This window comes from Zootoca vivipara, chromosome 13 (assembly GCF_965207765.1).
Source record: "Zootoca vivipara chromosome 13, rZooViv2.hap1.1, whole genome shotgun sequence".
NCBI classification, from domain to species: domain Eukaryota; kingdom Metazoa; phylum Chordata; class Lepidosauria; order Squamata; family Lacertidae; genus Zootoca; species Zootoca vivipara.
In genome coordinates, this window is record NC_142596.1 from 14,273,757 (window position 1) to 14,286,736 (window position 12,980).

The window sequence follows — 12,980 nt, forward strand, 5'->3', positions numbered from 1 at the left end:
ATATGGAACATTCTGCACTTGTTCAATGAAAACCAGGCTTTATTTTATGGCCTTTTCTATCAGTACTGCCAATATCTGCATTGTTAGACGTATTGTATCTCACTGCTTAAGTCAATATTCCCTAGATAGCAGCCAAGTAAGTAGGAACTGTCTCAACTGCCTATTTCCTGTGATTTGTCAGCAATTGCAGAATTTTCTTCTTTTGGGGAGGAGTGATGGCTCAGTAGTATTGATCCTATGTTTTGTAGGCAGTGTCCCAGGTACAATCTCTAACATCTCCAATTCAAAGAATGAGATGGGTGGTGTAAAACACCCTTTTGCCTGAAAGCCTGGAAAGCAGTTGCCAGTAGGCAATACTAAGCTAGAGAAGCTTGGGGGGGGGCATGAGCACATTTGCTGTTTGCCAGCTGGACCCATTTCCTTGAGATGCCCGATTTGAAGTGCTCGGAAACTTCAACAGGTTCAAATAATTGCAGCCAGATTGTTGACTAGGGCTGGTTATTGGGCGCATACGACTCCCTCGTTAATAACAATTTGTATGCTGCCCATCTGACTGGGTTGCCCCAGCCACTCTGGGCAGCTCCCAACAAAATATTAAACATGCAATAAAACATCAACCATTAACAACTTTCCTCAACAGAGCTGCCTTCAGATGTCTTCTAAAAGTCAAATGTTGTTTGACATCTGATGAGAGGGCATTCCACAATTACTCCACCAACTACAGTACCTGTCTTTCCAGGTGCAATTCAAAGTGCTGGTTAACCTATTAAGCCCTATATGGCTTAGATCAGGCATCCCCAAACTGCGGCCCTCCAGATGTTTTGGCCTACAACTCCCATGATCCCTAGCTAACAGGACCAGTGGTCGGGGAAGATGGGAATTGTAGTCCAAAACATCTGGCGGGCCGAAGTTTGGGGATGCCTGACTTAGATCCAAACTATCTGAAAGACTGTATTCCCTCATGTGAACCTGCCTGGGTTTTGAACTCTTCAGGAGAGCTCATTCCCAGACTTTGGAACTCCCTCCCTAGAGAAGCTAGACTGAATCCTTTTGCTGTCCTCCTGCTGGCAGGAAGACTTTTGTGTTCCAACAGGCTTTTGGAAACTGACTGCTTTTAATGAAAGGGCTGGCGCTGTGCTGTTTCTATTGTAATTATTTGCATAGTTTTAACAGGTTATATATAGTTTTAATTAGATCAGTATTTAATTGTTCTTTAATTATTGCTTATTCTTTTAGTGGTTATTTTTAGATGTAAGCCACATTGAGAAAAAGGTGGGTTATAAATAATAATAGACTAGGCAGTCTGGCCAGGTATTAGGAAGCATCCTGTACTCTTGATAGTATAATTTGCACAATACAACCTCTAGGAACCCAATGCAAATATAGATTAATGTTAATAAAAAAGAACAAAATCAATCTCAAAAGCTTTGAAGGTGGTAAATGCTTTTTAATCAAGGCCACATTTTAGAGACTTAAGTCAGCAAGAAAAATGTATTTATTAAAAGCAAAGGGGGGGATCTTCATAGAAGTTGGAACTTTACTGCCAAGCCAGGCATATGTAGGAAAAAAATAAGTTACTGGACAAGTGTCTTCTACTTCACAAGAATCCTCCAACCACTTGTCTATCTCTGTAAAAAAAGAAAGAAACATTAAGGGAGTGACTGCTACACATACTTTACATAAACACATTTTCCAATAGAGGTAATTATATGCTTATAACAGCTGTATGACATGGGATGTAGCCTTTATATAGTTGCAATCATTGAAAAAAAATCATTATTTGAGAGATTTCTCACCATCAAGTACCTGTTAGCAACCCTAGCAGGTAGCCCAAATTAAAAAACAGAGCATGCATGCACATGCACACAGATGTACTTTTTTGGAACTGTATTGAGAGTTAATCATCTTACACGGAACAATCTGCAACTCGTTTTGCCCCCCTTACTTAAGAACAATTCCTACCAGCAGTTCTTCTAAGCTGTTCTGAATGTGTTCATAGACTTCATTAAAGAGCTCCTCTCTTGATTTTCTTCCATCCAACTGAACTGAAATATAAAACACCACCATTTGAAGAAGCAAGCAAGCAAGCTGAAATAAGCTAGTTATTTTAAGTATTGCTATTTCTGTGTATGCCAGGCGCACAGATCTGCACATGTAATGCATTTTTAAATCTGGCCAACAAGAGTTAGGGGGAGGAGGAAAGCAAATGTTTAAGATTCACAAAGATCTTCCTGAATAAATGCAGTTTCATTTTCATGAATATATACTGGATTATTCAAAGTTTTCAGACCCCTTACAGGCCTGATTCGGATGTAACAAAATACTGGTTTGTTGTTACAATGGGAATTTTACAGTTTCTGATCCTAGTAATGAACCATGGCAATCCAGTAAACAGGAAATAAAGTACAGTTCAAAGTACAGTGGTACCTCGACTTACGAAGACGATCCGTTCCGCGGCCGTCTTCGTAAGTCGAGGTTTTCGGATGTCAAAGTGCCGCTATGGCGCATGCGCGAAGCGTGACTTTGTGCTTCTGCGCATGCGCCAGGTGCGCGCGTCGAAAGGACTTCCGGGGGTTGTCGACTTCGGAAGTCGAAACCTTCGGAAGTTGAAGCGTTCGGATGTCAAGGTATGACTGTATAGTTTGTTAACAAACTAGGAAGAGTGGTTTTCAACCAGTGTGCCGTGGCACTGGGGTGCCTTGAATGATGGTTGGGGTGCCGCAGGCAACCCTGGCCTGTCCCTTTTTCCTTCCCTCCTACTATGCCCTCAACACATCTCTGCCTCCCAAAGGCTTGCACAGCTGTTTGTTGCAGCAGCCTTGGCTATGAGCTCCCCAGGCAAATGGTGCCTCTGAGGGAGTCCAGGGGTTGCTTCCCAGGCACCTGCGGGGCAGTATGAGGAGGCACCTCTCTTTGGGGCAAGGTAAGCAGCTCAGAGATCGGGGCAGCAGCTGCCCAGAGGACTCCCAATGAGAGGGGAGAAGAGAGGAGACTGAGGGAACCCTCCACAAAGGAGGGGTGAGGGGCTGCCAGCTCTGCAGGCAAGGGGTGACATAACTGGGCTCCTGAGCCCCGCAGGGGTGCCACATAAAAAAAGTAGTTAGTCAAGGGAGCCATGGACCTCAAAAGGTTGAAAGCCTCTGAGCTAGGATACGGATTACAGATTACTGTAAAGTTTTGTGCCTGCAGTGAGTAAAATTGTCCCCAGACAACTAAGCAAGCCCATCCAAACCACCTACCCTTTTAGCCCCCCAGATATTGCTGAACTATAACTCTCTTCAGCCCCAGCAAGGGAGCTGGGAGTTGTAGTTTAGCAACATCTGGAGGGCCAAAGGTGTTCTAGCCCAAAGACAGATTTGTGAGCTTTGAGTACACCATATCCCACTCGTTTCTAATTTGAAAACTTGTTCTGAATCTTGGGGCAGAAAGTTTAGTATCCATGTGATATGAAAGCATCCTTTGCAGCCCCAGCTGTTTGAAGCTGTGTAAAGGAGACAATCTGGGCTGCTAGAGAAGGACTACTATAAAGTGAAAGATGGGCAGATCAACACTGCCCTACTCAATTCAACACTGCCCTACTCAAACAGTCATATTCTTTAATGAGCAACAGTTGCAGCTTGAGCAAATCAATCATTTCAATAACACTTATATTTCACACTGGTAAAATCACTGTGGGAACATTGCCTTTGAAAATGCAGCAAATAAAATCTTAAACTTGTAACACCTACCACACAGAATACAAACATCTTTAAAACTGACCCCATGCCCCAATTTAAACTTACCCACATCAACATTAAGGTCTTCCATTAGCTTCTTATGTTTGACATACATGGGCCAGACGTGACCATCAAACAAACCCGGTGGATCTGGTACAGTGTAATTCCTTGAACTAAAAATTTGGGGAAAAGGGAGAAAAATACACCCTAAGTTTCAGCTTGAATGTGATTGCAGTACTACCTACTAAATTAAGAGAGTCCTTTGCTCATGCAAACCCTATTTACTTATTTAGTCGTCTCAACATGACTTTTCAGATTATCAAACAACTTGTGCTATTTGTAGGGTATGTGTGTGGGCTTACCTTCTCCTCCTCTTGCATTCTTCATAGGGAATAGAAAGAAAATACCGGTAGTCAAATACATCAATCAGGGGCCTAAAAAGAAAAGAAAAGGTGACCTGGGTATTGTTGTTTTAATACAACAAAGGAAAACCCCTCATGAATAATACCAAATGGTCTAGTGTCCTTTATCCAACAATGGGCATCAACACAATAGTTACATCCAGCAACCAGGACATTGCCTCTTACGTGGCTCATAGCCAAGAACCATTGACAGGCATATTCCCCATGAATTGTCTAATCCCCTATTAAAGCCATTTAAGATGCAACCATGTTCTGCAGCAGTGAATGTAATACATTAAGCTCCTGTGAAAGAATATTTTCTTTTCTGTCCTGAATGGTCTGCTCATCAAATTCATTATGTGAAATCCATAACCATGAATAATATGTCATACCCTCTCCTACACTGGTTGTTATAAACTGAAAAGCCCACATGCTTTCCCTTTCCACCCTTTGATATTTTATATTTCCCTGTGCTACACCTTTATAGCTCTACCATACTTTTACTAAAGACTGAGCAACCAGAAGTGTACACAATACTCTCAACTTACCCTGGGGGGGGTTATCTTTGGATAATAATATTTTATTTATATCCCACCCTCCCCGGCCAAAGCTAGGCTCAGAGTGGCTAACATCATACAAGTAAGACAAGATAGCACCTAGACCCAATAGTGCGTATGGTCAAAACTCATTGGGATCAATGGCAGGTAGGATTGCCAGTCTTTTCCCCATATACCTGCCTCCTCTTCTACGGTAATTATTTTTTAAATTGCCAAGTGCATAAAGCTGAATGTTGACAAACACTTGTAAGTTGCGAATTACCTGCACTCTCAATGTAGTCACATAAAATTTCCATCAGGGCAACAATGTGTCATTTTACTTTCAATTCCTAGCATGGACCTTTATTTTCAAGGCTGCCAAGAGGCTTGATGATTTGATATTATTACACACTATAACAAAATATCTTTCCTGAAGTGTTGATGCCAGTTCATATCCTTGCAGCATGCATGTGAATGTTATTGCCACAATGTGCATCATTTTACATTTATTAGCACTGAAACCCATTTGCCATTTTGTTGCCTGTTCACTCAACTTGGACAAGTCCTTGTGAGAACTGGTCTTCAACTGGTGGGTTGGGCACTATCACCATACAGTGGTACCTTGGAAGTCGAATGGAATCCGTTCCGTAAGTCTGTTCAACTTCCAAAACATTCAGAAACCAAGGCGCAGCTTCCAACTGGCTGCAGGACGCTCCTGCAGCCAATCAGAAGCCGCGTCAGACGTTCGACTTCCAAAGAACGTTCACAAACCGGAACACTCACTTTCGGGTTTGCGGCGTTTGTGAGCCAATACGTTTGACTCGCAAGGCGTTCGGGATCAAAGGTAGGACTGTACAATATGAAATTTTAAAAATTAAGAAATGGGGCCCCAAATGCATGTTTGGGTTAAAGGTTGAAGATACCTGCTTTAGAGTTCTCTGTAATCAGCTTAGATTTTCACCATCTCAGACATTGTGGTGTCACATTCACAATTTTAACTATTTCACAGCTCACCCGGATAGTTAAGAATAGCACTAGTCCCAATACGTATCCTTGGCAGATAGCACAACGTAACCCTTTGTTCTTGCCGTTTTTTGCTCTTGAACTTAAATGACCCATAAAAGAACTGGCAATTCTAACCCATGATCATTAAGTTCACTCAGGAGATTTTGGCGAGGGAGATGATCCAAAGCTGTTTGGAAGTCCAAGTCCCTTACTATAGGCTTGCTCATATTCAAGCTGCAACCAGGAATATAAATTTTAAAATGCTTGCTAAGATTTGAGTTTCCTCATTGAAAATATGCCAACCAACCTAGTCCTTCATTTCTGCCCTGGTCACATTTTGAAAGAACTGCCCTTCAGAACAGCAAGTATCTATCATGCACCAGAACAAGTAATGGTTATGTTATCAGTTTGCTGTTATGTGCCCATACAATTAAAAATAATCACACAACACTCATGACATTATCAAAGACCTGCCAAGCAGCTGCTAGCAGTTATGTGATTAGATACAGACAGCTGGAACAGCTTTAGGAATATTACGTTTTACTTACAAACAGAAGGGATCATTGAAATGTCATGACTCTAAAGTAATCACCTAATTAAACTCATTAACCATGTGCTTCAGTTACCTGTAAGTATAAAGCAAGAATCCTTCTACGATAAGAATATGGATGGTATCATCCTCCTCTGAATCCTCTATTGCTCTAGTATCTAGTGTGTTAATGCCATGAGATCGTTCAAACTTGATTGGGTTTTTCTTCCAAGCGTTGATGGTACTCATCATTGCATCCATGTCCAAAGCACTAATAACTAAGACAAAAAAGCAGTAAATTCATTAGATTCAAGAAAAACACATGTTATCAAAGTTATGAATTCCAAGGGACTCTACCAACTCACACCCTATTGTGCAGTTCTAGGACTAGAATTTTTATTTTTAGTATTGCATGGATATAAACAGAACTTACCATCATACTGTTTAAATCCATCTTCAACCTTTATTTCATCCTGGGGCTGAAACAGAATAAGAACTGTCTACAGAACTGCTAACATATTCAACATCCATTTTAAGAAGAGCATGATGGGTAAAAGAGCCTGTTGAAACTGATTTCTGGTAACTTACTGCCCTTAAAAATGTTTTACAGCTGCACCTTCAATAAATGTAAGTAGTGTAGACCTACAAGACAGTAACAAGACACTTCACCCTTTATCTAATCACTACCACAAGCACACCTAACCTACTTTCAAAAACAGAAATGTCATCCAGAGGCCACACTGGGGTCTTATCCACAGACTGCAGAACAACTCCCATGCATCAACCCTCCTCCCAAAGTAAATTGATGTAGCAAAACAGAAACAAGGCCAAGAAGACAAAGAAGAACGTCCTAAAACATCAGGTAGGAACAGTATGAAACCCCATTAAGTTACCAAGTTGGAGAAAACAAATGTTGCTGGCTATGGAGCAGTTTCACCAAGAGTGGGTTGATTCTATACTCCTAGGATCCAAAGTTACCAACTGAGTGGTCAATGCCGGGGGTGGGAGAAAGAGAAAGAAGGGGAGCAATTTGCACACAGTGTGGAAAAAAGGTCTAGGTGGGCTAAATTATGTCCCATATCACATATGTTTAAAGTAGAGGTAATTAAATACAACCACGGGAGATCTGCATATTTGAAACCAAATTTCTCTTAATATTTAAGAGTATATAATTTTTACAGCAAAAAGAGGTGGTGTGTCCAGCCTTCTATCTCTCCCTCCAGATGTGTTCTTCTCAGCTAAGTTCCAATACTAGACATGAGCTAAGCTGTAAGATTAAAAGAGGCTATGGGGAAGTATACAATGGACACAGGGCCCTCACTCACCATCCCATTCAGCTGTTAGAAGTGAATACCTTGTCCCCCTTTTTTCTTTTAAATGTATGGATCTGCTGCTGATGCTATCTAGAGTCTTATTGCCAAGTTAAGAATTCAGGTGAACATTCTGTATTAAAGTAGCCAACATTTGCAATTAGGTAAGGTAACACCAACAAACCAACATGTTTTTGCATATTTTATCATGTTAGTTGTGAGGAAAACAAGCTATTCTCATCACCGAAGCCCCACTCCCTAACCTCTGCAAATAGCAGGTTATTTTCTAACACATCTGCAAAACTCTCCTCAGTTATAACAACTAGAAATCTGCCACACCAAGGTATGGCCAGTACAAAAATCCATTTTAGCAGGACCATTTGTATTCTAGTATTTGCCCTGCCCTTCAAAACATTACTATGGCTGTGGGACAAAAAGGGAAAATACCACTTTTGTAAGAGATGAACAACTTCTATGGGCATTACTTACACAAATGAGTCATAAGGTTAATAACTGGTACCTAAGATTGCTTTTTACATCATTCTTTTTTCTTTGTGAGTCACCTATTTTAGACTGTAATCTGGGGGGCAGGGACTGTCTTACTACCGTACTTGATCTTGTTAAGCCACTTTGGGAGCCTTCTTGACTAAGAAGTAGAGTTAAAAGTGCTTTAAATAAATAATGCTGGTTTTAACAGCTTACTGGACAACATATGATCAACTAATATTAACTTCTGCATACAGTGGCCATTATTCAGCACAAACAGAGGTAGTCAGATGGCTGCCCTAGAAGGTCAGAACAGCAGTTCTGCCCATGTTATGTGGAAGTTCAGCTCTGTTTGTGCACAGGTGACGGCACAACAGAAATTTCTCAATCATGTAGATATTGACACTGATACACAATTGTGGATATTAGATACTAAAGCATCCTTTGTGGTTTACTTGCTGCAGCAGAAAGTCTGCACCAATCTATTACTGTTGTGGGACTATATGGGAGACTCCAGCCACCACTCCTTCCACAGACACCTGACTGAAATAGGATGTATTTTGGATTCAGCACTCAGAACACTGGGTGTTGATGGCCCTAGCACTGCCACACAGTACAACCCTCATCTTAAGAATTCAACCCATTTCCCAAAGCCACCTTATATGGAAAGGGTCAAGTGAAGTACCCCTTACAGACTGCAATACGTCTATAATACGTAGTCTACTTACAACAGATTGCAGGATTTTTTCAAAACGGGATATGGTAGGTGATGCAAGGAATGTGGGGATTATAGAAGGGTATACATTATACAAACTGAATTCTGCCTCACCTTAAAGAAGTCGTCTTGGTGCACAACACTGCAATTAGGCAGTGCCTGCATAAGTTTGTTGGTCAGGGTGGTCTTCCCACCATTGGTGATCCTGAAATAAGAATGGGGGAGGAAGGATGGAAGAAGAAAGTTGTGAATTAAATTAGAAAACATGCAGACTTCAAACACATCTGAGGGAAGCAAGAAACTTCTCTGTGCGGGAAAACTTTGCGAGGAGATGAGTGAACCAAAGAGATAAAGAAGGGGAAATATGAAACTAGCTGCTAGAAAAGACAGCTGTACTTCCTGATTCTGCTTATAGCGACAGCAAACTATGTCCTGATTACCGCCCATAAGCTTCCCTTCTGTCTGTCTGTCTGTCTGTCTGTCTGGCGCTATCTCTCTCTCACTCACTCACACACACACACACAGTCTACCATTTTAAAACATCCTCAGTTAAAACAAAAACTTAAGACTCAAAGGCGTAGCCATGTCAGCTTCCTGCAGCTAAACAGCAAAGCACCATTTATTGTAGCTTTGAAGACACACAATTTTCTTAGTCAGATACATTGTCTTTGTTTTATCACTGCATTTATTCATAGACAAGCCAAAGTAAAGTACAGTATATTTCTGCATATAAGAATACTTTTTAACCCAGGAAAATCTTCTCAAAAGTTGGGGGTCATCTTATACACTGGGTCATATTTCTTATACAGCGAGTATATCCCAAACTCTATACAGTGGTACCTCTACGTACGAATAACTCTACTTACGAATGTTTCTACTTACGAATGGAGTTCCGTCTGCCATCTTGGATGTGGTTTAGATAGGTTTTTTTCTACTTACGAATTTTTAGATAGGGTTGCTTCTACTTACGAATTTTTTCTCCAAATGCATTCCTATGGGATTCGACTTACAATTTTTTTTCCTACTTACGAATGTGCGTTCAGAACGCATTAAATTCGTAAGTAGAAGTACCACTGTATTTTAACTGGAAAAGTTGGGGGTCGTCTTATACGCCGGAATATACGGTACTAGTTTAAAAAGTTTTAGGGCAGCCTAACCAGCCATAAACTCTGGGCCAATCACACCCTTTCAGCCTAGCTCAGAGTTGTCAATGCCAAGTAGAACCACGTATGTGCATTTGGCCTCAAGTGTTCTGATGGCGCAAATCACAGTCCCATCTAGGCCAGCATCCTGTCTCCCACAGTGGCCAACCAGATACCTACAGGTAGCCCACAAGCAGGACAAAAGGACAATAGTCCTCTCCCACTGTTGTTCTCCCAAAACTGGTATTCAGTGCTATGCTGCTTCTGTTCCTGGGGGGAGCAGGCATAGGAGCCACTGTTAACTTAATCTTCTGTGAAGCTGTCTTAAGCCCTTTCCTTGGATAAAGGGCAAGATAAAAATATAATTTTAAAAAAGCTGTGCCATCGTCGCATGGGTTCTTAAGCAGCCTCCCCAACCAGGCACATAATCTAGCTTCTGATCACCCAACTGGTTTTAACACACATGTTTATTAAACAACCAATACCATGCAATGCAAGATCTCCATAAAAACCAAATAACAGAAATCACTGGGTGAAAGCTGCCCAAAAGCCCAGAGGTAGCATTACCGGTATTATCAATTTACAATGGGGTGGAAGGTTCACAGGCTATGAAGGATTTGCTCACAAATTTATTGACTGCTGCACAAATTATTATAGCAAGGAAGTGGAAGGGGCAAGCAGAATATAAAAAGAAAGTATGATACAAAGAAGTGTGGGATATAGTTATTAATAATAAATTAACAAGCAACATTAAAGAATATGCAGGATAAATGATTTTGAGGAGATATGGAAAGTGTTTGTAGAATATGTACTGTTAAAATGGAAATGGGTCAAGCCATCGCAAGAGGTGTTGAAATTTTGGGAGTTTGCATAGTTAAAATGGAAATGTCCCCGTGGTGGGGTGCACATTTTTATTCTTATCTATTTATTATTATTAATTTGTCAAAATAAAAAAGAATGTATAAAATTAATAAAATTAAAATTAAAAGAGAGAAAATGAAACAGTCGCATGCAACCAGCCCCGCCTCACACTTTTAACATCCTACACCATAACCTCAACAGCTGCTGCAACACAGATTGGAAACAAGGCACGTGGCAATGGCTGCCAGATCTTGCACATGGGCAGCAGTCAGGGCAGCAGTCATCGGCAGCACCGGGAGGAGGGTGTGTGTGGCTGCTGCTTCAGAAGAAAACCATCCTGGGCCCCATTTATGCGTCACAAGCAGCAAAAGCAGCAACTCGCTCTGCTCTCGCTGCCCCCATCACTTTCCCTACCAGAAACAATGCTCAGCTCTACTTGCCCTGCAGGGAGGGTAAAGCTGCCCTCTAAGCCAACTGCTACTCAAATAAAAATTAAAATAATAAAGAAACAACAGGGATGGAAGCCTAGCCTGGATCCTCCAAATAAGCACCTGTGTAATTTGCCACTTTGTTCTGGCTCTTTCCCTCCCATCTCTCCACCTTCCCCTTTTGCCCTTGGTGCGCCTTTTCTGCCAACCTGATGGCATTGCAAGCCCCTCCACAAAAATCTGTTTTAAAGGCCGCCTTAGTTTTTTTAAAAAAAGGTGTTCCACAACTAACATTTTATATTATTTTATGTAACCTGTTGCTGCTGCTTGTTTTTAAATCCGCCAGTTATGTAAATGAAGTTTATTTATTGGGGTCAATCATAATACAAACGAGAGCAAGCATTAAAAAAGTTAAATAAAATTCAGCCCTCTCTTCTTTCTCTCCCCAATCCCCTAGTAACAAAACTGAACCGCTCTGGGAGAAAAAAATAGCCATCTGAATAGAGGAGATAATAAATTATTATTAATAGCAGCAGCACGGCGAATATATGTCGAACCAAACCCATGCGCCCCCGTCCCCGTTTGATAATAACAGTAATAATTATAATAAAGTAATGATTATATTAAAATGAAATAAAAAAACGAAATGAAAATAAAATAAAAATATCAACAGCAGCACAGCAAATATATGTCGATCCAAAGCCATGCGCCCCCGTCCCCGCTTGATACCGGTAATAACAGTAATAATTACAATAAAGTAATAATTATAATAAAATAAAAATCAAAGCAAGTGAAAATAAAATAAAAATAGCAGCAGCAGCATGGCGAATATTATGTCGGTCCAAAGCCATGCGCCCCCCCCCCGCCGGGGCTTGGCTCCCGCGCGCGCCTTTCCCGCTCGCGCCCGCGCCCCACGCGCCAAAATCCTCCTCACCCGCCAATGCCGACGATGACTTTCATGATGGTGATGTTGCTGCGCGCGAGGCCCGGAGGCGTCGGCGGCGTCGGCTTCCCTCACAGTCGGTCCCTTCCGAGGCTAGAGGAGGAGGAGGACGAGGAAGAGGAGGACAGAGAAGGGGGAAGAGAGGAACCACGATCGTCAGCTCCCGAGGGGCGCCATTATCTCCGGGAAACGGCGGCAAGAGGGAGAGCCGTCCGCGCCGCGGCGAAGCGCACGCCGAAAAGAAGAGCGAAGTAACGGCTGCGCGCGCCTCTCGCCTGTCCGCCGAGGCGACACGCGCGCTCATTGGGCGGGAAGGGTCGCCGCCGCCGCTGCCTCAGCCAACCAACGGGCTCGGAGCGCCGGCAGAATGTTCACACTGTCCAACCCTGGAGCAGAAACGAAGGCGGGTTCGACTCCTATTGGCCAATCGCTCGCCCGTCCTCGGTCCCCGCCCCCTGGTAACCCTGGACACGCCCCCTCGTGCAACCTTGCAATGACTTATCGCCCAAAACACGTTTCCCTTTTCTTTACAGCTTCCGGGGAGGGTGGAGGCAGCAGATTGGTGTGAGGAAGGTCACTGGCGGCAGCGGGCGGTGTTTGTTTTTATTTTATTTTTCACTGAGGAGGGTAGACGGAACAATGAACGGTAGCTTATAATCGGTGCTTTTTTTCTTTAAAAATGTTTAGGGGTACTCTCATTTTGACTCAAGAAAATCACAATTTTATACAGTAGTTCAAATCGGGGAAAACATACAGTAAAAGGACATTGGGGGTAGCAATAGAACTGACGATTCACTGTGCTAGAGAAGGAACTGAAAAATTAAAAAAAAAAGTTTCTTCTCCCGTTAGATTCACAAAATGTTTAGGGGTATGCGTACCCCCAGAAAAAAAGCACTGCTTTTTATCTT

The 12,980-nt window shown here is 42.1% G+C and overlaps 1 protein-coding gene and 1 long non-coding RNA gene across 2 annotated transcripts; one reads left to right on the forward strand and one right to left on the reverse strand.

Annotated features, from left to right (window-relative positions):
* The first annotated feature begins 210 nt into the window (after window positions 1-210).
* On the forward strand, window positions 211-1,573 carry LOC148683640 (uncharacterized). The gene is made up of 2 exons (XR_015946892.1): window positions 211-350; window positions 1,342-1,573. It is a non-coding gene; the product is annotated as an uncharacterized LOC148683640 (long non-coding RNA).
* Window positions 1,427-12,301, reverse strand: NMRK2 (nicotinamide riboside kinase 2). Its single transcript, XM_035131017.3, has 8 exons — window positions 12,064-12,301; window positions 8,813-8,903; window positions 6,621-6,666; window positions 6,285-6,465; window positions 4,079-4,150; window positions 3,783-3,889; window positions 1,963-2,045; window positions 1,427-1,628 (listed from the first exon to the last, which is right to left on the reverse strand). The coding sequence occupies exons 1-8, from the start codon at window positions 12,087-12,089 to the stop codon at window positions 1,623-1,625; spliced, it is 612 nt and encodes a 203-aa protein (XP_034986908.3). The 5' UTR covers window positions 12,090-12,301; the 3' UTR covers window positions 1,427-1,622.
* Between the last annotated feature and the right edge of the window lie 679 nt (window positions 12,302-12,980).

What these genes read in the sequence shown, in the direction of transcription:
- NMRK2 (XM_035131017.3), bottom strand. Translation starts at nt 12,089, where the DNA reads ATGAAAGTCATCGTCGGCATTGGCGG. An exon ending in TGGATTTAAACAGTATGATG is followed by an intron (nt 6,466 to 6,620) that starts GTAAGTTCTGTT and finishes TTTTTGTCTTAG; the next exon opens with TTATTAGTGCTTTGGACATG. An exon ending in TTCTTGCTTTATACTTACAG is followed by an intron (nt 4,151 to 6,284) that starts GTAACTGAAGCA and finishes TTTTCTTTTTAG; the next exon opens with GCCCCTGATTGATGTATTTG.